Genomic DNA, 26211 nt, shown 5'->3' on the forward strand with positions numbered 1-26211 from the left:
GTAGAAAAAAAAAATTTTTAAGTCCTTGGAAATTCTCTGGTTTCGTGGTTTCTGAGAGATGACTTTTTCACCAGACCACAGTGATTCGAGGAAAAAGGACACACAGTAAAGTTTTCATAAAGCTTCATTTATTCATTTAAAACCCTCTTGTTTCCAATGATAACTTCCCTGCCTCTTTTTTTTTTTTTTTTTAAGATTTTATTTATTCATTTGACAGAGAGAGAGAGCACGAGAGGGTGCGGGACAGAGGAAGAAGTGGACTCCCCGCTGAGCAGGGAGCATGACAGGAGGCTTGATCCCAGGACCCCAGGATCATGCCTGAGCAAAGGCAGACACTTAGCTGACTGAGCCACCCAGGTTCCCCTTCCCTGCTTTTTTGATGTGAAACTATTCTTTCTTTTATAAAATGATGCTGATGTTTTTATTGTCTTCAATCAGCAAGAGAAAGAGTTGGTAGCCCTCCTTTGACTATTTATTTATTCACTTGAGAGTGCACACCTGCAAGTGGGGGCTGGGGAGGGCCGAGGGAGAGAGAGAATCTTAAGCAGGCTCTACGTCCATCATGGAGCCAGATGCAGGGCTTGATCTCAGGATCCTGAGATCATGACCTGAGCCAAAATAAGAGCTGGCTGCTTAACCAACTGAACCACCCAGGCTATTTAATTTATTTTTAAAATATTTTATTTTTAAGTAATCTCTACACCCAACACAGGACTTGAATTTACAATCCCAAGATCAAGAGTTGAATGCTCCATCAATTAAGCCAGCCAGACACCACCCCCTCATTTAAAAAAAAAAAAAAATACTCTCTAACTCAGATATCCCAAAGTCTGGGAAACACAGGGGAAAACTGCTGCTGCCTTGGGGCTGCTCTCCCTGGAGTGGGGGCCTAGGTTGGCCAAGCTCTATAAGGCAGCTTGGCATAAGGAGAACATAAGCTTAGGTTCAAATGGCGGCTCTGCCACTTGCTTACTGTGGGAACTTGAGGAAGTTACTAAAGTTCCTTGAGTCTCTTTCTCCTTCTGCAAAATTAGGCTGATTGACATGTCAAGGGTGCTGTGAGAATTAAATCAGATAACATATGTGACTGTACTTGAACCACCATAAATGCTTGAGAAAGTATCCTCTAAGAGTCTGTGAGCTCAGGGAAGGCCCCACTTTTCTCTTCTGTAAACTGAAGAGTTCTTACCTCTTCAGTCATTCTTTATATTCCCACTCTGGTCTCTTCTGTATGTTCTCTAGTTTGTCACTATTGCTCTTGAGATGTGAATCTACAACTGAATACATGCTGTTGGTGTGGACTAGCTGTATAAAGAACTACTATCACCTCCTTCAATCTAGACTCTGTACCTCCATTTATGCAACCCAAGTTTGCAGTGAATTTTTGTGTATGTGTGCTTCTGTTTCACTCCTTTGGTATTTGTTGGGCTTAGAGTACCTAACAGCCCCAGACCTTTTCATAGGAATGTTTGCAAAACCCTCTTTTTGAACTTGTGCAATTGGAGTCTTGGCTCTAAAGTGAGGGGCTGTACATTTATTATCTTTTATACTTTATCCAATAGACAAGTTGCCTTCCCTGACTAGATGGGGTCAAAGGAGACTCCAAATGTGTTCTCATACTCAAGAAACCTGAAGGAACATTTAGCTGACTCTTTTTTTAGTCCAGGGAAGAAAACATTTATTTGAATCTTGTTGGAATCCAAAGCAGCAGGGCCGGCACTAGGCAATGGGGCTAGAGAAGATGCCCCCAGCAGCTCCCTGTATCAGGCTTATCCTAGGGGCCTGGCATGATGGCTCCCTGCCTCAGGGCAGTAGTTTCTCTTTCCTTGGATGACTCTGTAAGGCTTAGAGGCCACCTGGATGGCCTGGCAATTTGAGAGGAATCAGAGGCTCACACGGATTATAGCTTGTAGGGCCCAGGGGTCTCCTACTGTCTTCTGAGAGTAGTAACATCCTAGAATCCTCCTGCTGATCCAGGAACCACGAAGGGCATAGGCCTGGTACCTTTCCTCTGCCTTCCAACCTGGCAGCTGGATTGCATGCCAATACTGCCCAAATGATGCCTGGGTCCAGGCTGGTATCAATGTTCAGACTACATGGAAGGAAAAGCGCTCTCTTTATTGCTCTAGACTGGCCCGCCCGCGTGTCTCCCAGGACGGCGCTCTGCCCTTGTGCACTCAGGAGATGCAGTATGGTCATACTGGGGCCCAGCGTGGCTCCTGGCCCAGCACTGGCCTCAGTCGGTCTTCCTGAATCCTGGAAAGCAAAGCCCACAGGATGGCATGGGATTCTGAAGGCAGCAAGGCCTCATCTATACCATTCCCCTCAGTTGCCCAAATACTTCTCACAGCTGGGATAATGTGGTCACCCTAGAAGCCATGGCTCTCCATCACCTGCAGCCACTGCAATTAATTTCCCTTTCATAAATTAAATAGGTTATAGGACACAGATATCCCCAGCACAGAGCCACACAGCCCCCTGGCCACTCAGTATTGAGACACCATGGTAGGCACAGAGCTGCTGTCAGAAAGAAGGAGGAGCTCCTTTAGCCTAGCCCAACCACACTAGCTGTGTGACCCTCGACAAATCACTCCACCTCTCTGGGTCTCAGTTCCCTCATCAGTCCTTTGCAACATAACTGCAGCACACTTAGTAGGCAAATAAAATCCTGGCAAAAATGGTGTTTGGGTAAGTGTAAAGGTCTATGAGAGAATGAGGAACACCCAGATTCCCTTCACTTTTCTACTGTGTTCTACACTTGAGGACTTGCACCTCCGTTTCTCACATGCTTTTGCACAACACCATTGCGCAGTGGGTATTACTACACCCATTGTCCAGTGGAGGAACAGAGGCTGAAAGATGATCCTGGGCCCCAGAGCTGGTGACTCGGCAAGAACAGCCCTTGAACCCAGGCCCCTGACTCCAGACCCTGTGCTCTTTCCTATAGGCTAAGCCTCATTTGCAACCAGAGACCCTGATAGGGAGAAAGAGGGTGAACATAAGAAGGGTGGAAACATTACCCATCAGCCTAAGCTTCTGAAAGAGCGGGATGAAGCCGTGCAGAACACTGTGGATCCGGTAAACTGCTCACAAACAGAGAAAAGGAGTTTGAGCTTTGTGCCCCAACAAGGGACTCAGGCTCACCCCCCCACCCACCCGCAGACAAAAGCTTAAACCACACACACACAGGGATTAGCGGTGGAATTTCAGGCAGCAGGTTGAGCTTAGATAATAGTACTGGAGTTATTATTATTAAAAACAATGACCTCCAATAGCAATAACAGTGCCAGGAAACTCAGTGAATTCAGTACCCCGCTCCATGAACTGCCCTGTTTTCCATCTCTGGCTAATTCTGTTTGTTTGCCACTTTAAACTGTTTTTGTTGCATTTTTGTGGAGCTGCCCATTTTTTCCATGGGGTTTTGCCAATGACCTCACCGTGACCTTGAAAGCGCTCAGGAAGAAAACATAAGCATAAGGAAATCTTGAAAAAATGTTTGTGTGGTGGCTTTCTGACCCTCGGTGGGCATCTGTGGGCGTCCAGTCACCACCCCTAAAGAGTCTGTGTGTGTGTGTGTGTGTGTGTGTGTGTGTGTGTGTGTGTGTGTGTATGGGGGGAGCTTACCCAGCCCAAAATAGATGCTGACAGTCTCCAGGGAGGCGAAGGTGAGTAGGCCGACCCCAAGGGACATGAACCAGTCTGTAAGGGCAGCAAGGGAGAGAAGTGTCAGCCTGCAAGTCTGGACCCTCCTATCCCCCCACCTGTTCCCACGGTCCTCACCTGCATAATAGTGATAACACACCAGCAAGGTCCCAATGGCAAAGCAGAGCAGGACAAAATGGAAAAACTCATCTGTAAAGGCAGAGGTGGGAAATTACTATTTGCTTCTTTCTTTCTCTCTTTGCTGTCTCTGCTCCAATGTAACTTTATTCAGAACCCAACTAAAAAAATCACCCCAGCCCCACTCCTTTCCAGGCTTTATCTCTTTTTATTATTTTTCTGACACTGACACCACTCAACTTGTTATATATTTATTTCCACCCTTGTTCTCAAAAAACAAACAAAAAAATGTGAAACAGATTTATTCTCTGTCCCTCTCAGTAGGATCGTAGGTAGGAATTTTGCTCAGAGACTAAAGTACTGCCAGGCATGCAGAGCTGCCCAATACTTTGTTTGTCAAATGAATATTAAATCCAATTGTAAAAAATGCAAATGTGTCAAGCCTAAAAGTTTCACAATGCCCATTTTTCCTCCCTAATCCCCCTCCTTAAAGACAGCTTCCAGGCATATAGATGCACATTCAAAAAAAACAAAAGCAGGGGTGCCTAGGTGCCTCGGTGGCTCAGTGGATTAAGCCTCTGCCTTCGGTTAAGGTCATGATCTCAAGATCCTGGGATCGTGTCCTGCATTGGGCTCTCTGCTCAGCAGGGAGCCTGCTTCGCCCTTCTGCCTGTCTCTCTGCCTACTTGTGATCTCTCGCTGTCAAATAAATAAATAAAATCTTAGAAAAAAAAAAAAACAAAAGCAGGGAGGTGTCACAATCCCAGATTTAAAGATACACTACAAAGCTGTAGTAATCAAAACAGTATGACATTAGCATAAAAATAGACACATAGATAAATAGAACAAAGTAGGGGCACCTGGGTAGCTCAGTCATTAAGCATCTGCCTTCAGCTCAAGTCATGACCCCAAGGTCCTGGGATGGAATCCCATCTCAGGCTCCCTGCTCAGTGGGAAGCCTGCTTCTCCCTCTCCCACTCCCCCTGCTTTTGTTCCCTCTCTTGCTATGTCTCTCTCTGTCAAATAAATAAATAAAATCATAAATAAATAGATATCCAGATAGATAGAACAAAATAGATAGTCCAGAAATAAAGCCATGATTTTATGGTCAATTAATCATCAACAAAGGAGGCAAGACTATCCAATGGAAAAAAAAACAGTCTCTTCAATAAAAGGTATTGGGAAAACTGGACAGGAACATGCAAAAGAATGCAACTGGACCACTGTCTTACATCATATGCAAAATAAATTCAAAATAGAAGGAAGACCTAAATGAGAGACAGGAAACCATAAAACTCCTAGGAGAAAATATAGACAGTAATTTCTTTGACATCAGCCATAGCAAGTTCTTTCTAGATATGTCTCCTGATGTAAGGGAAACAAAAGCAAAATTAAACAAATGGGACTGTACCAAAATAAAAAGCTGCATAGCAAAGGAAACCATCAACAAAACAAAAAGGAAACATAGTGAATGGGAGGAGAATTTTGCAAATGATATATCTGATAAGGGATAATATCCAAAGTATATAAAAAACTTATATAACCTAACACCAATATTAATAATAATACTAATAATCCAATTAAAAATGCACAGAAGACATGAGCAGACATTTTTCCAAAAAAGACATCCAGATGGCCGAGAGACACATAAAAAGGTGATGAGCATCACTCATCATTAGGGAAATGCAAATGAAAACCACAATGAGATATTACCTCACACCTGTCAGAATGGCTTAAATAAAAAAGAAAAGAAATAACAACTATGTGCAGGGTGTAGAGAAAAAGGAACCCTCATGTACTGTTGTCGGGAATGAAAATTGGTATAACCACTGTGGAAAACCAATTATGGGGGTTCCTTAAAAAATTAAAAATATAATTACCATACAATCCAGTAATTCCACTACTGGGTGTTTACTCAAATAAAAAAAAACAAACACTAATTCTAAAAGATATATGTACCCCTATGTCTATTGTAACTTTGTAACAGCCAAATTATGGAAGCAACTCAAGTGTCCATCAAAGGATGAATGGATAAGAAAAATATGGTATGTGTATGTTTTGAAATATTACCCAGCCATAAAAAGAATGAGATCTTGCTATTTGTAACAACATGAAGTATAATGCTATGTGAACCAAGTCAATCAGAGAAAGACAAACATCATATGACTTCACTCATATGTGGAATTTAAGAGACAAAACAAAGAAAAAAGGGAGACAAACAAAAGAACCAGATTCTTAACACACTGATGGTCACCAGAGGAGAGGTGGGTGGGGGAAGGGGTGAAATGGGTGAAGGGGATTAAGAGTATACTCATCATCATGAGCAGAGTAATATATAGAATTACTTAACCATTATATTGTACACCTGAAACTAATGTATCACTGTATATTAATTATACTTGAATTTTTTTTAAAAAGCAGGACCAGTTTGTATACCTGCAGCTCCATCATTTGTTTTATTCCTCTCATAGATAGATCATGGCCATCTTTCCATCTCAGAACATATGCAGATCTGCACTGTTCTTTTGGATGGCTGCATAGTGTTCCATGGTATAAACTTAACCTAATTTATTTGTCTGGTCCCCCAGTGATGAACCTAGAAGCGCCTGATTTTTCGCTGTTACTGATGCTGCACCAAATACCACTACACATGAATCTCTGTGCATGTATTTCTGTGGACCCCATGCCCAGAAGTGGAATTGTAGGCTTGGAGGGTTCTCCAAGGAGAGGCGCTGAGAGTGGGTTCTGTGCCTTGAGGAGTTGTTCAGGTGTGCTCTGTGAATGAGGCCCTCCTGCACTTAGTCAGGTGCTGGGCTAGTCCCTGGGGAGATGCCGCAGGGCCCTCAACTCAGTGGAGGGGCTGAGATTAGATGAGGCTCTGCTGTCTGTGTCCAAAGAGCAATGAGCAAAGGTCAGGGTGGCATTAAAGGCACAGGGGTTCCAAACTGAGATCATGCTCTAGGAAGGAGAGCGGAAAGGGGAATCACCTTCTTGCTTTAGGGTATAATGTCATGTCCTGCACTTTAAGAGTCTTGGTTTTAGTCCAATGAGGCACATTTCATAGCCCAGGGAAGATCTAAAACCCTGGTTCATTTAGCTGAACAGAGACAGAGTCAGGGGCTCACACGGAGTCTCCCACTCCCTGAAGGTGGGGCTTTGCAACAACCCCAGATTTTCTAGGACAACCGCCATTTGTTTAATCGAACACCCTGGTCTCCTGCCACCTTCTTACCCTCCTCCTTGAAGCCCCCAAAGACCCCAGGCTTAGAGTGAAAGAGTTTCTTCCAGTTCTTATGGCTCCTTCTCTAGAGTCAAGGCTAATCTAACCTCACGGCTTCCTCGCCTCCCCCCCCCCCAGCACCCCCTCATGGCCAGAGGGCTAGGGGGCATTTATCATTCCTATGACTCCACATATAGCAGAGACAGCCCAGGACCAGGGTTCAAGCCCAGGTTGTGCCACTTGCTAGCTGAAAGTCCACACTCCATCCTTAAGCCTTAGTTTCCATATCGGCACAATGGGAGTCATCATACCACCTTCCTGAGGGGATTGCAAGCTGAGGAGTCTGCAAACAGGGGACACAACAGAGGTGGGCTATGATCATTGTTTTTCTAGGCCACTGGCAGACTTTCTACCCATAGAATTCTGGACCAGACAGGCAGAAGCAGCTTCGGGGCACGAATTTCCTTACCATCTTTCTTTATATTCAGTCTTCTTAACTCAGAGGCCTCCACTTCTCCTTAGGAACAAGAGAGAGATGAGTGTTGAACTTTGATGAGGGAGGGCAGGTGGGGTTTTCTCTTCCCTGCTTCACTGAGACTGACTCTCCTGGGTTCTTCTTCCTGGGTAGGAGGGCACTCACCGCAGGACTAGTCAGAGCAAAGCTGTGGGCCCCCACTCTCCCCTCTCTTCTCTGCACAGGCCTGAGTCTGCATTCTGTTTCCCTTCTCCTGAGTTTAGAGGTCCCTTTCCAGAATCAAGGTGACCCTCTGGCTGGTGACAGCATCCCTGCTGTGACTGACCCACCCTCTCAGGCTGTCTGGTCCTGTCCTAAACCCCCGGAATCCAGACCCTTCCTCCTTTCTTCTCAGAGTTTGTGTATTTACCACTTGCTGGGTCAGAGCCTCGTCTTCGGAGTCCTGGAAATGAGAAACTCAACATCAGTGCCAGGCTAGGTTGGGACCTTAACAAGTGCCTCCAACCCAGCGGGGGAAATAGGTGACCTCTGAAAATGCTGTGTCAATTTCTGCAGCCCTCAAAGGAGATTTCCATCTATCAGTTTCTGGCTGTAATCCCTTTGCCTCTTGCCTGAAACCCTTTTCTAATCTGCACTGGACCCCTGCCTGGCTGAGCCCAGGTCAGAGCCCCAGGACCCCAAGTGGATTTGGAGTTCCTATCTTACACCCATGAACCCCAACAGTAGCTGGCTCTCCCAGGGGAAAGAAAGTGCCCAAACCTGTCCATCATCAGCATTGACACCCCCTCTCACCCAATTCTCTAGAGGCCACTCACCCGATTCTCCAGAGGGCACCACCTCTCCAGGGGCACCTACTTGGAAGAAAAATCAGTGATTACATATCCCTTACATTCTGGGTGGGGAGAAGTTACACTGTGGGGGAGGTGGATCTTACTCAGAGACTTGGCAGGTGACCTGAGTGGGCCAAGTGGGTGATTGGAGCAAGCTAGAGGCTTATTGCTTCTAAAGGGGCAGCCCCCACCCATCTGCCATGCTAGTGTTATAGGTTATTCAGTTTCCCACGAGAAGCCAGAAATCCAGGTTTTCACATCCACTTCTTGATTATAAAAAAGGTTGGAAACTCTTGGATTCCACAGAATCAAAGATGTCATCCTTTGTGAAACATGACATTATTATACACATTACTATGTAAGGAAAACCACTGCCAATTTTAATTGTAAGTTGTCAGTGATTTTTAAGATGCATCTTGATTTCAGAGATGTCTAAATGTGAAAAAGTATGAGTTGATGAAATGTCGTAATAATAGGGCGCCTGGGTGGCTCAGTGGGTTAAGCCTCTGCCTTCGGCTCGGGTCATGATCTCAGGGTCCTGGGATTGAGCCCCGCATCGGGCTCTCTGCTCAGCAGGGAGCCTGCTTCCCTCTCTCTCTCTCTGCCTGCCTCTCTGCCTCCTTGTGATCTCTGTCAAATAAATGAATAAAATCTTAAAAAAAAAACAGAAATGTAGTAATAATAATAACAACAACAATAATAAAAAATGCTCTATGAGCCAGACAAAACACACCTGCACACACATGGGCACCAATTTGCCACCTGTGCCTGTTCTTGACTATGCAAGATGCAGGTGATGACACTCAGCCACGTGGACCCAGCCTCACGAGGCCCTGAGTTCATGGGAGCCAAGCCAGGCTGCACACTGGGAACAATAGCCCCACACCCTGAGTGTTGAGCTCTCTGTCTGTGCTGCTAAGGGTGATGTGAGCCCTACGTACTTGTCCCAAGCAGCAGCCTCTCCATTAATCTGGTCTAGGGTGGCCTACCGATTTACCCTGATTCTTGGTGCCTATTTTAGTTCCTGGGGACCTCTCTCCTAGGCTGTCAGATCCTTCCCCTGAAGGGCAGGCAGGACCCCGTGTAGCACCCCCACCCCACCACCAGTAGTACATTTTCCATCGTTTGGGTCAGCCCCAGGACACAGACACCAGAAGGGGGCACTCAGCACATGAAAATCAACATGCTGGATTTTATGCATGGCTAATATGCAAATGAGAAGCATCATCAGCATGTCACCCAAGAGTGGCCAGTGCTGAAGGTAAGGAGAACATTCCTACTAGAAAGGCATGATATGAGACTCCAAGAGTGTAACCTCCAATGTCTTGGGGGGGAGAAAGGTGATTCACAAGTTTGTGGTGAAATCTATGTTTTCTACGGTAAATATGAATTACTTTTATGATGAGAAAAAAACCTTTTTAAAAATATCTCATTTTAAAGTAATCTCTACACCCAATGTGGGGCTTGAATTCACAACCCTAAGATCAAGAGTCTCATGCTCCCCTGACTGAGCCAGCCAGGCACCCCAAAAACATTTTTTAAAAGATTTATTTATTTGAGGGGGGGAGGGGTGAGACAGGGAGAGAGAGAATCTGAAGCAAACTTCACGCTGAGCACAGAACCCAGTATGGGGCTCAATCTCATGACCCCTGAGATCATGACCTGAGCCAAAATCAAGAGTCAGATGCTTAACTGACTAAGCCACCCAGGTATCCCCCAAAACATTTAAAAATATATGTAAATGTAACAGTTTTTCTCTCTCTCATTTTACACTCAGTGAAACCATTCTTATACTACTTGAATAATTAAAAACATTTTTTCTAAACCAAGTAAGACTTGCTTTTGTGTAAAAAAAAAAAAAAAGGAAGAAAGAAAATCAGAAAATTCAGTTAAGCAAATAAAACAGTGTAAAGATTACTCACAATGCTACCACCCAGAGGCAGCCAGGGGTAATATCTTGATGCAGAAATTAATATATTTCATTTACATTTCTTAGAATGTGTCTGTTTCTTGTTGGTTCTTGGGTTATTATCAGGTGTTAGGAAACTACATAGATTATAGAAATGTTGGATTAAACAAAATTAAGATTTTTTAAAAGTAATCTCTATACCCAACATGGGGGTTGAACTCACAACCCCAAGATCAAGAGTCACATGCTTTCCTGACTGAACCAGCCAGGTACCCCAGGGATTAAACAAATTAACTGGGTTTTCTTAACATTTGTTAGTCTTTTTGGCAAACTGGTTCATTCCTACAAATTGTTCCCATTTCATCAAAGTGCTTCCAAGGCAAGTGCCATATGTTTATATCTCCTTGCTGTAATAATCACGATGCTTGGAGAGAATTATTCCATAACATGAGTTTTTTAGAGATGAGAGCCTTAATTTTCCTATGCACCTGAAAACAGCCCAGTATTCCAAGACAGTGGGTACTAATCATGTTCCATATTGCTGGCTGGGAAGTTCAGGCCTAGAATGATTGGGTGACTGCACTACGTCACCCTACAAGTCAAGGTTATAGTTCAGAAGAGAATCCAGAACAGTCTCACCATGGCAGAAAATGCTTGCCTCCATCTCCATCTGCCAACGCTAACCATTCATCTTGCCATGTCTCCTATATTTTCCTAGCACTTTTCAGCCATGAAACACCCTCATGAACTTGTTTCTGTCCAACAAAACTCAAAGCACTCATGTCCTTTGTGTAACTCCATTTTCGCCAAAGCCACTGGACAATGACTCACCTCCATAGAGCTGAAGCTCATCCTTCAAAAGGTCAGGCTCCTCATGATCAGCACCTGAGTGGAGACAACCCTCTTTAGTCAGCTCCCCCCATCACAGCACCCCAGGGTAGCTTCCATCTCCTGCACATCTGAAGCCTTAAAAAGTAACACAGTCCTTGTCTGTGCTGGTGGTGAGCCAGGCAGTCTTCAAGAGGCAAGGCAGCTTTACAAATACTTCCCCTTTACCCTGTCTATGCCCCCACACACACTCAGAGGTGACTGTGGTCAGTTTCCTGAAAAAGAATTGAGGATCTGAGTGGGCCTCCTTCAAAGTCAGTAAAAAGCGTTGCCATTTATTGAGCATTTCCTAGGTATAATATGGAACTAAATAATTTATATTTAATATTTCATTATATCCTTACAGAAATCCTATCAAGAAGGTATTAGTACCTCTCCCTCACCCATTTTATGAGTAAGGAAACTGAGGCTCACAAAGTTAAATTATTCCCTCAAGGTAACATAGCCAGTAAGTGGAAATTCCAGGGTTCAAACCCAGATCTGACACCCAAGCATGCCATCCTAATTCTTTTTCTTTTCTTTTTAAAGATTTTATTTATTTATTTGACATACAAAGATCACAAGTAGGCAGAGAGGCAGGCAGAAAGAGAGGAGGAAGCAGGCTCCCTGCTGAGCAGAGAGCCCGATGCGGGACTCGATCCCAGGACCCTGAGATCATGACCTGAGCCGAAGGCAGAGGCTTTAACCCACTGAGTCACCCAGGCGCCCCAATCCTAATCCTTTTTCTAAAAATATTTATTTATTTGAGAGAGAGAGAGAGAGAGAGCAAGAATGAGAGCAGGAGAGCGTGCACAAGCAAATGTGCGAGGGGGGTGGGGAAGAGGGAGAGAATCTTCAAGCAGACTCCCCGCTGAGCATGGAGTCTGAGGTGGGGCTCAGTCTCTTAAACTACGAGATCAAGACCTGAGTCAAGACCAAGAATCAGATGCTTAACCAATTGCACCACCCAGGCATCCCCAATTGCTTTTATCTTCAGAAAAATAACCCAGAGGGAGGCTCAGTTGCTTAAGCCTCTGCCTTAGCTCAGGTCATGATCCCAGGCTCCTGGGATTGAGTCCCTCATTGGGCTCCCTGCTCTCAGGGAGCCTGCTTCTCCCTCTGCTTCTGCCTCTGTGCTCTCTCTCGCTCTCTCTCTAAAATAAATAAATAAATAAAATCTTTAAAAAAAGAAAAGAAAAATAACCCAGACCGCAACTCCAGCTTCAAGGGCAGCATTTATTAAGTATCTCATGTGTGCCAGGTTCCATCCTAGACATTAATCTAGGCTCTTTCCCCCATGCTCTTTCCTTCCCACAATCCATTTCGGCCAAAATTTACTTAAAATTTTTATTTTTCCAAAAATTTTCTTCTGGTTGTCAAAACAGAACATGCTCATTATATAATATTTATAGTATAGGATAGGTCAAAAGAGCAAAAATAAAAATCACCTATGATTAACCATCCAGAGATAACCACTACTGCCATTTTGCTATTTTTCCTTCCAGTATTATTTATCACCATGTATGTGTGAATTTTTACAGAGCATATTTGAGATCAAACAAATCATACAACTTGACATCTTTCTCGTTTACTTTAGAGCTATGTGAAGAGCAGAGCTATAGGCAGGACAGGGTGTCCTTTCCCAGTGTTGGACCTTAGGCTGCTTGCTATTGTTGCCTACTATAAACAAGGCTGAGAGGAACACCCTCCTGCAGGCACGCTCAGTCCCACTGAGAAACTCAGTAGTGAACTGGGCGGGAAAAGGAGAAAGGGCAAGGCCTACTGCCTACCAGGTGAGCTGTCCCTGGGGGGTGTCCGGCTCCCTGGCTTTGCTGATGTTTCCCAGTCACTCCTGGGTGCTGGTCCTCATCACTGCTCTCTGCAGGGAACAAACACAAGCTGTAGGGGAACCTCAGTCTGGAATGAGCCTGAAATACATTTGTTCTGGTGTTCTCAGAATTTAGCTTATATGAGGAGTGTGGTTTGGAAGAAAGATAGCTCTTGGGAGGATAAGAGGGGTAGGAGATCGGCCACAAGCTTTCTGTGTGATCTTGGACAAATAATTTAATATTTCCATTGCTGCTTTCATGAAGATAAGAGAAGGTCATCCAAGGTATCCTAGGACAAGCACAGGGGTGTGTCCCCACACCATGCGACTCTGTCTGCTCCCACCTAGAAGGCCCTTCCCATTTGTCTCCTTTATCTTGAAGGTTAAGGGGCAGGAAGCCTTTTCCAACTGCCCAGCTCATGCTCATCTTGGCCCTCCTTCGTTTGGGGTTACTATAGCATCAACTGTCTGTGCTTGACACGGTGGGCCTGAGGGCCAGTGGTGGTGGTGTTCATCTCTCCAGCCATCTTGAGCTCCTGTAGGACAAGGCCTGGGTCCTCACTGTTCTGAGGGTACCTGGAGGAGGAGATTGATCGAGACCTGAAGAATGATAGGCTTGTTTGCACTCTTGGACGACCAGCATTGCAGGAAGTTCCTGGTTTCAGGTCCAGAGGACTCCCTTTTCCTTAGGATGACCAAGATGTCTCTGGCAGTGCTGATATCCCTCAGTGTGCTTGGGGAGCTCCTACTCAATCTATAAATTTCAAATTTCCAGAAGCCAGATTAACTGTGCTTTAAAATCAGTGCATATGTGGTCTCAGCTAGATATAGAGAAAAAGGTATCAGGAAGTACATCAAGATTACAACAGGAGTATTCATCTCAGAGGATAGGATTTGGGTTGGCTTCTATTTTCTTCTTTTCTGTATTTTATAAATCAGTGTAAGAAAAAAATGCTTTTTCGAATGCCTAGTGGCTCAGTTGATTAAGTGGCTCAGGTCATGATCCCTGTGTCCTGGAATTGAGCACCGTGTTGGGCTCCCTGCTCGGTAGGGAGTCTGCTTCTCCCCCTGCCTGACACTTAACCTGCGCATGCACCACCCTCTCTCTCTCTCAAATAATAAATAGAATCTTAAAAAAAAAAAAAAAAGGCTTTTTCATTGCATTTTGCAAAATATCAAACAAGACAGAAAATTAAAACAAAAATTACTCCAAATTCTATCTGCCAGGGACAACCTCCATCACATGCAAATGAACATTATTTTAGCTTTCTCTATGATATATTCATAATATATAATTTTTTTTTTAAGTAGGCTCCATGCCCAGTGTGGAGCCCAGTGTGGGACTTTAACTCATGACCCTGAGATCAAGACCTGAGCTGAGATCAAGAGTATTTGGGGGAGCTCCTGGATGCCTCAGTCATTAAGCATCTGCCTTTGGTGCGGGTCATGATCCCAATGTCCTGGGGTTGAGTCCCGCACTGGGCTTCCTTCTTAGTGGGAAGCCTGCTTCTCCCTCTCCCCCTCCCTCTGCTTATGTTCCCTCTCTTGCTGTTTCTCTCTCTGTCAAATGAATAAATAAAATCTTTAAAAGAAATGAACAAAAAGATTTATTTAGAAAAAGTATTTTTTATAAAAGTTATTATAAAATTATATGCTGTCTAAAATGAGGACAACTCTATGTGCTCTCTAATTCAGTTACTTAAAAAATTAACCCTGGCAGAAAGAGTCACAGTTTGTTGCTGGTACCCCTGGTACCCATCCCAGAGCCTGGCGCATAGTTGGTGCTCAACAAATATCTATTGAATAAATGTAAGGAAACACACTAATATGTGTTTAATAGTTATCTCTAGGTGACAGAGCAAAGGATGATTTTTTATTCTTTCTACTTCCTTATATGCTCCACATTTTCCACAGTGTTTCTATGTGTAACCTTTCACAATAAAAAGTTTGTTGTGTTTTGTTTAGAGAGAGAGAGCACACACATGTGAGCAGGGGGAGAGGGAGAGAAAGAATCTTAAGCAGGCTCCATGCTCAGCACAGAGCCTGACGTGGGGCTCGATCTCATGACCCTCAGATCATGACCTGAGCTGAAATCAAGAGCTGGCCGCCCAACTGACTGAGCCACCCAGGTGCCTCTCACAATAAAAAGTTTTAATTAAAAACCAACAGGAGCAGGCGAGCGCGTTGCGGCGACATGAAGCTGCTCACCCACAACCTGCTGAGCTCGCATGTGCGGGAAGTGGGGCCCCGTGGCTTCCCACTGCGCCTCCAGGCCACTGAGGTCCGCATCAACCCGGTGGAGTTCAACCCCGACTTCGTGGCACGTATGATACCCAAGGTGGAGTGGGCGGCGCTTCTGGAGGCGGCGGATACCTGGCATCTGGTCGAGGTGCCCAAGGGGCCGATTGAAGGGTATGAGCAAGATGAGAAATTCCTGAGGCAGATGCACCACGTGCTGCTGGAGGTGGACGTGCTGGAGGGCACTTTGCAGTGCCCAGAGTCTGGACGTCTGTTCCCCATCAGTCGCGGAATCCCTAACATGCTGCTGAGTGATGAAGCAACCGAGACTTAACCGCGCCAGGCACTAGTTTTTCAGTCTGTAACCACGAATGGTTTTGTTTATGTATAATATGTTTGTTAGGTCTGTCTTGTATCCCCAAACCTTGACCCAGTGACACACGAAACACAGTGTTCTTGAGCTCGACATATTTCTTTTTCTCATTAAAGGTTCAAAACCAAAAAAACAAAAACAAAACCAACAGGATACAGTAAAAACAAAAAGAAATGTAGGCAGAGCAGTACTGGATGCTAGACTATGAGTTCGGGTCCTGTGTGTGGGGGCTGCTGTGAGGTACCCAGCCAGGGTCGGGGCCTTGGGAGCCATCCAAGCCCAAAGAATGGGCAGGGTCTGAGTTCTAGCAGCAGGCCAGCCATTGTGGACCAGAGATCAGAATCCTGATATCAGTATGTCTCTGTGCTTCTGTTTATTTTCTTGTTGCTTTTTTCTTAGTGTTCTGCTTTGCTAACTAGTACCATATGCAATGTGGAGACCTGAGGGAAGGGGTTCAGAGCCATACTTGGGGGAGGGCATCTGTAGGGGAGCAGCATCCCTGAGGATCAACCACAATCGGAAGACAAAATGTCACCTCCCACCCAGGAAGGAGAAACAAAAGGACAGGCAAGAGCCCCCTTGCACCTGGAAGTTCTTCTTCCAGGGCTACCCCTAACAGGTTGGCTCTTGAACAGTACAGGTTTGAGCTGCACAGGTCCACTTACACACACTTATAGGTCCACATAACACAGTGCACTGCGTTATGAATATATTTTCTCTTCCTTTTCTCAATAACTTCTTCTTTTCTCTAGCTTACTTTATTGTAAGAATACAATATACATGATACAATATACAACGCATATTATACATACAAGACACAGAATATGTAGCAACCACTGTTTATGTTTTCGGTGAGGCTTCCAGACAACAGTAGGCTTTAGTAGTTAAGTCTGGGTGGAGTCAAAAGTTATACACAGATTTTCAACTGCCTGGGGAGTCAGGGTCCCTAGCCCCCATGTTGTTCGAGGGTCAGTTGTACTTTTTAATAAGGACAGTGGCAGGGCACCTGGGTGGCTCAGTGGGTTAAGCATCTGCCTTCGGCTCAAGTCATGATCCCAGAGTCCTGGGATCAAGCCCCATGTTCGGCTCCCTCATCAGCAGGGGGTCTACTTCTGTCTCTCCCTCTGCCCCTCCCCCTGCTCAAGCTCTCTGTCTCTTCCTTTCTCTCTCAAAAAAAAAAAAATAAATAAATAAATAAATAAATAAAGTCTTTAAAAAAGTAATAGTAAGGGCAGTGGCTTCCTTTCCAGTCCCACAAGGAGACTGGCTACAAATAAACCCACTGGACCCACCAATCACTCACTCTCCTCTGTCTGGAGAAACAAGCATAGATTTTGTGGTCTTGAGCCTCAGTCCCATCATTTGCAACGTGAGGATGTGAGGCCAGGGCTTTGTGAGCATTTTTTAGGATTTAGCCTGATAATTCTTTTTCCAAATAAAACCTCAGGCCCAACCCCACTCTGTAAAGCATATCTTAGTGCAGGCATTCTGATGGAGGAGTAAACCAGAGCCCACCCCTTAGCCACCCCAGTCCCAGAAAGACCTCCAGGGATCCTGAGTTGGTTACTGAGCCCTCTGACAGCAGGTCAGTCAGCCTCCCCGTGCCTCAGTTTCCTCACCTGTAAAATGGAAATAATAATAATAGCACCTTCCTCAGCGGGTCTCTTTGATAATGAACTGAGTTATTACATGTAAAGTAAGTGCTCAATGAATGCCAGCCATGACATTGCTGCTGCTATCCATTCAGCCTAACATTTTGAATTAAGAGAACAGAAATGAAAGGACATTCCATTTTCATGGGAGAATAAAGTGGCAATTTGTAATCAAGGCCCAATGGGAAATGTTCACTTCCTGTTAACCCACTGAAGGACTTGTGGGGAATCGATGCTGAGGACACAATTTGTGCCAAAAATTCAAAAAGTAAAAGCCTTTGAGCAAGGATGCCTATGAGCATGATAAACTGGTAGAAGGTTGGGGGATAATCTGTACAGTTCTTTTTTTAGAGCTTTTACAATGTGCTAGGTACTAAGACTTGAAATGTGTACAAAATGTAATCCTCACAATAATCTTATGAGGTAGTAACTTCTGTTATCATTCCCAAATTCCAGATGAGGACCCGAGGCATGTAAGCATGAAAATTAGCTGCAAACATATTATAGAATAACCTGTCAGAATACCTGGGATGTGCCAGCAAACATTTTAAACAGAGGGCAAAATTATCTGTCTGGTAGTTATAACTGTACAAGTTATGTGTACTGTTAGTTATGGTCTGGAAGGGGATATGGAAAAATAGAATTAAAGCATCAAGGTGGGAGGTCACAGGGCATTGTTTTTCCACGCAAATGCTTTTCTTGAATAATACTGTGAATATATGTATACATATATGTTAATATTGCTATACCTGAGGAAGAGGAGGATGACGAGGAGGAAGAGGAGGAGGAAGAGGAGGTAGAAGACTTGTCTCTCTTAGGTTGTTCGTGAGAAAAGAGTCCAGCTTCCCTGTCTGGCTTGTGGAAATCCATCTCTTCATCTGGGAGGCACACATAGAAAAGGATGAGTGTTTCTTGTCTTTCCCAACCCAGAGACCACCAAGACCACCCCAGGCATCTACTTGGACTTAGAGGCCAGGAATGACTGGATTATCTGGGACACTCTCCCAAACAAATAGGGCCAATGGAAGGTGCAGGATATCAGAGCTCTCAGAGACCCCAGGGGCTCAAGGAAGCCCCAAAGCATAAATTTCTCTGAATATGGAAACCAGAAAGGGCCTTCTAAGCATCCCATTCTGCCCAGAGGCCACTAGACTGTGTACAATAGTTTCTAACTTAGGATTCACTGTAAATTACAGGGCAGGTATGATATGGCTAAGTGAACCTTTTCATTCCCAATTCTGGGGTAGTGCAGGAACCTCCCTGCCTTCTCAGGGCCCTCCCTAGTGTCAGCCCAAGCCTCCAGAGCCCCCTTGAGATTTGGGGAGCAACTGAAGGTCCCCAAAGCTAGAAAGTTCTAGGGGACAGACTGACCAAGTATGTGTGTGTGTAAAACATTACTTCTCGGGCGCCTGGGTGGCTCAGTGGGTTAAGCCGCTGCCTTCGGCTCAGGTCATGATCTCAGGGTCCTGGGATCGAGTCCCGCATCGGGCTCTCTGCTCAGCAGGGAGCCTGCTTCCCTCTCTCTCTCTCTCTCTGCCTGCCTCTCTGTCTACTTGTGATCTCTGTCAAATAATAAATAAAATTAAAAAAAAAAAAAAACATTACTTCTCTAGAGGATTCAGCTGTGACTTGAGCCATTATGTCACATGAGGGGAGCAAGGTCTTCTTCTGTTCCACCCACTGCGGGACTCTACCTCCCATGTGGCTTTGCCCAGAGGATGAGAGAAAGCAAACATACAGTCTAGATCTTCTGTTTCTCCATGGACTCGACTATGATCTGGAGTCTGGGAGGAAGGTCCTGACATCTCCATGATTTTCTCTGGAGGAATAAAATAATAAGTAATTAATTAGTACCACCTTAGTTAATCCCCTAAACATATAAAGAGTTTGGCAAATAAAGAAGAAAAAGACAAACACCCAATACTCAAAAGTATAAGTGAATAACTTGTAAAAAAAAAAGTATACAAAATTAGGGGAATTTGAACAATTGGTCATCTTTTGATAATATTAATAATTTACTTATTTTTAGTTTTTAGAACAGTTTGAGGTTCACAGCACAATTGAATGGAAGGTATAAACAGAGCTAACCAACATGCCCCCTGGCCTCAAACACACATAGCCTTCCCTCATTATCAACAACCTTCACCAGAGTTTTTTTTTTAGGTTATATTTATATTGAGATTATATTGATTTAAAGTGTCCTTAAATGTAAGGATACAGAAATTTTTATGATGAAATTATATGACATCTGGGACTTTCTTCAACATGATCTTGTTGAGGAGTCCAAGGGCATAGGTAGGGATCCAAATAAGCACATAAGAGCCTGAGTTGGTAGTTATTGGAGCTATATCAAAATATAAATAGTAGTTATCTCTGGGTGGTGGTATTATGGGTATTTTTAACTTCTTATTTTTATTTTACATTTTCCAAATTTTCAACAGTATTGTTTTTGTTATAATAAAATCACCAACAGGGATGCATGCCTGGGTGGCTCAGTCTGTTGAGCGTCTGGCTCTTGATTTTGGCTTGGATCATGGTCTCAGGGTCATGGGATTGAACCCTGCTTTGGGCTCCAAACTCAATGTGGAGTCACCTTGAGATTCTCTCTCTCTCTCTCTCTCTCCCTCTCCCTCTGTTGCTTCCCTCATCAGGCGCTGGTTCTCTCAATCTCTCTCAAATATATAAATAAAATCTAAAATAAATTTTTTAAATATAAAATCACCAATAACTTTTCCTTATGTACTTAAAAATGTAATATGCCCATATCTTGTCTCAATGCAGTCCTTCATGGTTTTATAAAGGGCTTATCTGAGGCTGTCACAAACCAGTCAGGTAGGAATTGGGATTCATGGCTCCTCACGTTTGAACTGTAGTTTCTAGACAACAAAACTTCCCCAAAGATTGTCTCATTTGACTCTTACAACAACCCTGCAAGTACGTTTTATTATCTCTATTTTATAGAGGCACTCCAGAACCCACATTCTATTTAATACACCCCAAAACGCTGGACTGGGGGCACAGAACTGGAGCCTGTCCCTGCCAGCATGCCTGTCAGGATTGTGGATGCAAGCAATGAACCTAACTGCAGAAAGCAGGCACTTGAAGTGACGAGCAAAGTTTGGGAGGCTGTCCCTTCAGGACACCACACTCTTATACTTTCCTGAAATTCTGAGTGGAAGCACTCTGAAGGTCAGCCTTCCAATGAGACCACAAGAAGGCCATAATGGTGACTCTGGAGGATCCAAATGGCTAACTTCAGCCATCTAGTGCTCTCCCCCGGGGAAAACACATGGAGTGGGGCTCCCCTACAAAGCCATTATTTTTGCTGCGCACATGGCCAGCCAGCTAGAGACTATGGCTGCTAGCATCCCTTGAAGCTAAGTGTGGCCATTTGACTACATTTCTGCTCATGGAATGTGGGTGGATGGGATATGCGTGGTGGTGTGCCCAGAATGTTTAATGGCTCTCCAGGAAGAAAAAAGTACACACACACACACACACACACACACACACACACACACACACACACGTTATAAATTTTGTGATGTAAAAAACATATAGGGGCACCTGGGTGGCTCAGTCATTAAGCATCTGCCTTTGGCTCGGGTCATGATCCCGGGTTCCTGGGATCGAGTCCCGCATCTGGCTCCCTGCTCAGCAGGAAGCCTGCTTCTCCCTCTCCCACTCCCCTGCTTGTGTTCCCTTTCTCGCTATGTCTCTCTCTGTGAAAAAAATAAATAAATAACATCTTTAAAAAAAAACATATAACATACAGTTTACAAATAATAAAATATATAGCACTCTTTACTACAAATTCAACACACCTATAACTTCAGAGTGCTTTGGAATTTCTTGCAAAACCCACTATCAGTTTTTGTAAGTCCATTATCAACAACAGGGTCACAAAATCTGACATATTTTTGAATACTACCAGTTTCAGCAAAAAACTTGCCAACATCAGTGATGAACAGGAGTATTTCCAGTGTGAATGTTAGCTGCTGTTTTCTTTCACATTTATGAATAAGAAAAAAGTGAATCAACTAAGGCATTTCCTGTCATAGTTTGACAGTGATATGAGCAATGCTGAATTGAATCAGTTTTCAAATTCTGAAAGAATATTTTCTCAATTTTTAGGCTACTCACAATGTAATGGCTATAGGTGCAATGTGGTTTTTAGGTTCAATCTGCATTATTAGTGTTTTCTTGATCACTTTCTAAAATGCAGACAGTCCACAAAAAACCACTGAGCTCTGATTTGCAGAGTTTACTGATTCCTATGGTGTAAACACTCCCACCATGGCTGATTTCAAACTACCTGTGGTCATGGAGTGTGAAGTTGGGAAGGGCTACCATAGAACACACCATACAATGTTTCCACCATACTGATAAAACAGGTATGAAAATCTCAAGTGCCTAGGTAATAGTAGAAGGGAGTAAAATAAATCAGGAAATGATATCCTTTGAGTACTTATTAACTTTGTTTTTAATAGAATTTATTTAATTGTACATTTTTATAATTAAATATTGGTTGGGTTTAACAATCAGCTCCCAAAATTCCTAAAGATTTAATGATTCAGTGATCTGCTTTCACAGGCAATACAACCTAGTGTCAGCCCTGGACATATCTGCTTGCCTTCTACTTCCTCTTTCCTGCTTTTGTGTATGCTGGAGCAGCAGACTCACAGACTCCAAGACTCAGGGGTGGGGGGATGGGGGCTGTGAACTACCTCAATCATGCAAAACAAGTCAATACCCCAGGGAATTCCTAAGCAAGAAGTCAAAAGGAAATCTAAGTCTTGCCTGGCTACCTGAACCTACTTCTGATCAGCTATGTGCTCAGGAAATAAGCTTCTCTTTTATTTGAGCCCTGTGATTTGGTCTATTTGTTACAGCAGCATAGCTGAGTTGCACAGGCTTCATTTTAAAGCCTCCCCTGGGGGCACCTGAGTTGCTCAGTGGGTTAAGTCTCTGCCTTCCACTCAGGTCTTGATCTCAGGGTCCTGGGATTGAGCCCGCATCCCTGCATCCCCGCATCCCCAGGAAGCCTGCTTTCCCCCTCTCTCTGCCTCTCTGCTTACTTGTGATCTCTGCCTGTCAAATAAATAAATAAAATCTTAAAGCCTCCCCTATTTTTTCTCCCAGCTCTGAGTCCAAGTCCTCAGCTGGGAGAGGGGATAGCTTCACTACTCTCTGATTAGTTTAGACTAGGGTTCTCAACCTCAACACTCCTGACATTTGGGCAAGATGATTCTTTGCCATTGTATGCATTGTAAGATGTTGAGCCTCCCACTAGATGCCAGTAGCATCCCCCAACCAGTTGTGATGATCAAAAATGTCTCCAGACATTACCAGATGTCCCGTGGGGGTGAAAATCACCCCCACTCATTGAGAAGCACTGGTCTAGAGAATCTACTCTTTTTAAAAATTTTAATTGTATTAAAAGTTTTTATTGTGGTGTAATTGCCATATAATATTATATTTGTTTCAGGTGTGCAACGTAATAATTCAATATTTCTATACATTGTGAATGATTACCACAGTAAGTCTAGTTCCCATTTCTTCCCATACATAGTTACAAATTCTTTTTCTTATGATGAGAACTTTTGAGATCTACTCTTTCAGCAACTTCCAAATATGCAATACATTATTATTATTATTATTATTAAAGATTTATTTAGAGAGGGAGAGTATGTGCATGTGTGCATGCATGAGCAGGGGAAGGGGCAGAGGCAGAGAAAGAGAATTTCCAGCAGATTCCACGCTGATCATGGAGCCCTGTGCAGGGCTCAATCCCATGACCCTGAGATCATGACCCCAGCCAAAATCAAGAGCTGGATGTTTAACCAACTAAGCCACCCAGGAACCCCCTACAGTACCATATTAGTAACTATACTCACCATGTTGTACATTAATCCCCATGACTTATTTCTTTTATTGATGGAAGTTTGTACCTTTTGACCGCCCATATTAGCCACCCGCCACTGCTACCTCTGGCAACCACCAATCTGTTCTCTGTATCTATGAGTTTGGGATTTTTGTATGTTTGTTTGTTTTTGGTACAGAATCTACTCTCAGTCCATGAAGACCTTGGCAAGGCAGTATCCTTCCCTGTGCCTCAGAGGTGGACCATCTGGGCTTGGATCCTATCTAATGCTCTTGGTCATGGGATCTTGAGCAATTATTAACCTCTTGCTGTCTCAGTTTCCTCAGCTGTAACATGGGACAATAATAGTGCTTATCTCATAGTGTCGTTGTGAAATGGCATGAATTAAAACATGTAAAGCGCTTACAACAGGGCTTGGTATAGAGCAGGTATGGAATAAATGCCAGATAAGATGATTTCAGGCCTCCAGACCTAGGCCATTTTTTCTTATTGTCAAAATTGTGTCTGACCTTTCAGGCACAGCTCAAATGCCACCTCCTTCATGAAACTTTGTGCTATTTGCCTAACTAATGCCACTCTCCTTACCCCACTCCCTTAATCCTCCTTCCCCCAGCACCCCTGTCCTTTCTTGCTAACAAAACTGCAGTTTTTTTTTCATTATTACAACAGGAGTAGCATCAAGACAGTATGTATGTAGTGGCAAGAGCATGAGCTTTGGGATCAGACTGACCAGGGTTCAACCATATTCCAGTCATCTGCACACAGGATGACCTTGGGCAGAGCGGTCCCCTTTTCTTGGCTCTAGTTACCTCAGTTGTGAACTGGTGATGGTAGTACCTTAGGGAGGAAACAAGGCAGTGCTCAGTGAATGTGAGGTTCCTCTTCTCCAGACCTCCTATTACCCTCAGATATTCGGTGTCTAGCCCCAACTCTGCCCATGCTCTGTCAAAATTATTTCTGACCTTCCAAGCACAGCTAAAACATCTCCTCCTTTAGAAAGCCCTATGCTAGTTACCTAACCAGTCCTCATCCTTCCTATCCCACACCTTTAATCCTCCCTGCTCTCATCAGTCCTACCCTCCTTTCTTACTAATGAAACTACAATTTTGTTCTTCCAATCCCAGTTAGATACTAGTTTTGTCATCCTTCCTTGTAGCTGAAGTTGGCTAGGATTCTGGGAAGGGTTTTTCTTCTCCTGACAAAATAAGCCAACAGTGCGGGTGGTGTGTCTTGCCTCTCCTTCCTTCCTTCCTTGGACATAAATGTGATGGCAAGAGCACCCAGTGACCGCCTTGTGACCATGAGGAAAAGCCAAAACAAATGTGGAGACATTGTTGAGTTGCTGAGTCCTTGCCAACAGCTTGTTGTTTTCTTGTTATTTGAGAAAAATGAAACTTCGTAGTCTGGATTTTTGATACACACTTTCCCTCTCCTACATTACATCTGTTAATTGAGCATCTACTGTGTGCTAAAACGGGAATACGTGATAAACAAGTTGCATCCCTGTCCTCAAGGAATTTCATGGTAGACTAGGGAGCTGCGGGAGCCTAGGGGCCAAGTCAGACCAGGGTCAGTCAGGGAAAGTTCCTGAAGGAGAGAGTGCTGGGGTGAGTTTAGAAGGGCCAGAGGGGACAATGTACAAAGGCATAGAGGCAAAGGGCCTTGTCCCACATGGGAAATAGTTGCAGAAGGCAACTCTAAAGAAGAAAGAGATTGGGGGGAGGCCCAGAGGGAACCCCCAGCTGGTCCCCAGGCATATCACTCTCCTAAGCCTCGTCAATTCTGCCTTGTGCCAGACTCTTCTTCCTCAGGGTAGGGCATCTTGTTGCACAACTCCAGGGCCACTGTTGTTAGTCACACACAAATCTCTGCTCAGGACTCAGTAGGGTGTGTCTCCTCCACTACAGCCTACACCCATCGGGGGAGAGACTGAAACTGATTCATTTCTGTGTCACCTGAAGCCTGCACCAGGCCTGGCAAAAAACAAAAATGATGAAGATGATGATAATAATGATGATGATGGTGATGACGACAACAACCAAGTACTTCTCATCTTCCAGGCAACCCTCTAAGCATATTACAGGTGTCATCTCACGTATTTCTCACAACTCTGTGATGGCTCACTGTGGTTGTACCCACTTTCTAGATGGTACAGGGAGACTAAGAAACTTTTCTGGGGCCAGAGCTAGTAAGCAGCTGAGCAAAGGGAGTTGCTTAGTCCGTGTTGGGAGATGGGAAGGAGTGAAGCTGTCACCTCTCCTCAGGCCCCTGTCATTAGTACCAGGAATGAAGCCACTAAGTCATGGGGGTGCTATGCAAATGATGCTGACTTAGCTCTAGTCAGTCATCCTGGAGCCCTGAGCAGTGTCCTCATGGCCAGGGGAACTGCCTCAGGCACTTGCTCAGCTCATCTGTCAGAAGCGAGGGAAATGGAATTATCATGGAGGTGGGACCTAGGGAAGCCCCATTTCTCCTTTTAATGTCCCTGCCCCATCCCTCCCCCTCCACATTTCTATTATGAGAAAGGAGAAATGGAGTTTTGAAAAAATTAAAGTTCAAGGATCGGGGTGCGGGGCAATGCTTAACTCAAAAGGGCAGAACTAATGGAGCATCAGGCATTGGCCGACGATTTCTGGGATGGGCTTCCAAAGCTCAAGGGCACAGTGTGTGCACTCTGAAGCAAGATGGACCACGAGGTGTTGAGACAGGAGAAGTGAAGAAAGCAAAAGGAGGAGAGAGAACATGGCATGTTCCCCAAGATCTTATTTCATGAATGTAAGTCTTATTTTATGCAGCAAGAAACTGAGGTTCAGATAGACAAGTGACTTGTTCAAGGTCTCCTAGTTGATGTGTGGATTCGAATCCAACCCCTGCCCCCAGCAGAGAAGCCCCTTTCCCTCTATTAGGGATTCCCTAAATCCCTCTGATTTAGAGGCCCCTAAAATCCCCTCCCACAGGTGCTCCCCACCACCATTCAAATCCAAGGCTGGTCCTACAAGGAAACAGAATGCCTGACTTTCTAGCATATTTTTCCCGAAGGCCCAGCCCTGCTGAGTCACTGGTGGGGCCAGGGCCTCTATACCCACAGGTCTTGCTAAACTGGATTTCCCCTTCAGTTCAGCCCACATTTCCTAAGCTCCTCTGTCACAAGGGCC

At 44.4% G+C, this 26211-nt stretch overlaps 1 protein-coding gene and 1 pseudogene across 2 annotated transcripts in view; one reads left to right on the forward strand and one right to left on the reverse strand.

Moving 5' to 3' along the window:
• Positions 1–1223: 1223 nt before the first annotated feature.
• The window catches only part of LOC111144061 (transmembrane protein 40), a 33476-nt gene continuing 8488 nt past the window's right edge, over positions 1224–26211 (reverse strand). The window contains exons 2-11 of the mRNA XM_022498149.1: positions 18911–18991; positions 17922–18050; positions 11046–11099; positions 8291–8326; positions 7885–7917; positions 7470–7517; positions 3781–3852; positions 3625–3699; positions 3021–3083; positions 1224–2256 (exon numbers count right to left, since the gene is read on the reverse strand). Of these exons, the coding sequence (XP_022353857.1) occupies positions 2237–2256; positions 3021–3083; positions 3625–3699; positions 3781–3852; positions 7470–7517; positions 7885–7917; positions 8291–8326; positions 11046–11099; positions 17922–18050; positions 18911–18983 (603 nt within the window). The 5' untranslated portion in view covers positions 18984–18991 and the 3' untranslated portion in view covers positions 1224–2236. The remainder of the gene's footprint in view (positions 2257–3020; positions 3084–3624; positions 3700–3780; positions 3853–7469; positions 7518–7884; positions 7918–8290; positions 8327–11045; positions 11100–17921; positions 18051–18910; positions 18992–26211) is intronic.
• Positions 15090–15653, forward strand: LOC111144062 (annotated as a pseudogene). Its single transcript, XR_002640361.1, has one exon. The product of XR_002640361.1 is annotated as a multifunctional methyltransferase subunit TRM112-like protein pseudogene (transcript).

The sequence above is a fragment of the Enhydra lutris genome, unplaced genomic scaffold, assembly GCF_002288905.1.
Source record: "Enhydra lutris kenyoni isolate GAN:26980312 unplaced genomic scaffold, ASM228890v2 scaffoldscaffold10, whole genome shotgun sequence".
NCBI lineage: Eukaryota > Metazoa > Chordata > Mammalia > Carnivora > Mustelidae > Enhydra > Enhydra lutris.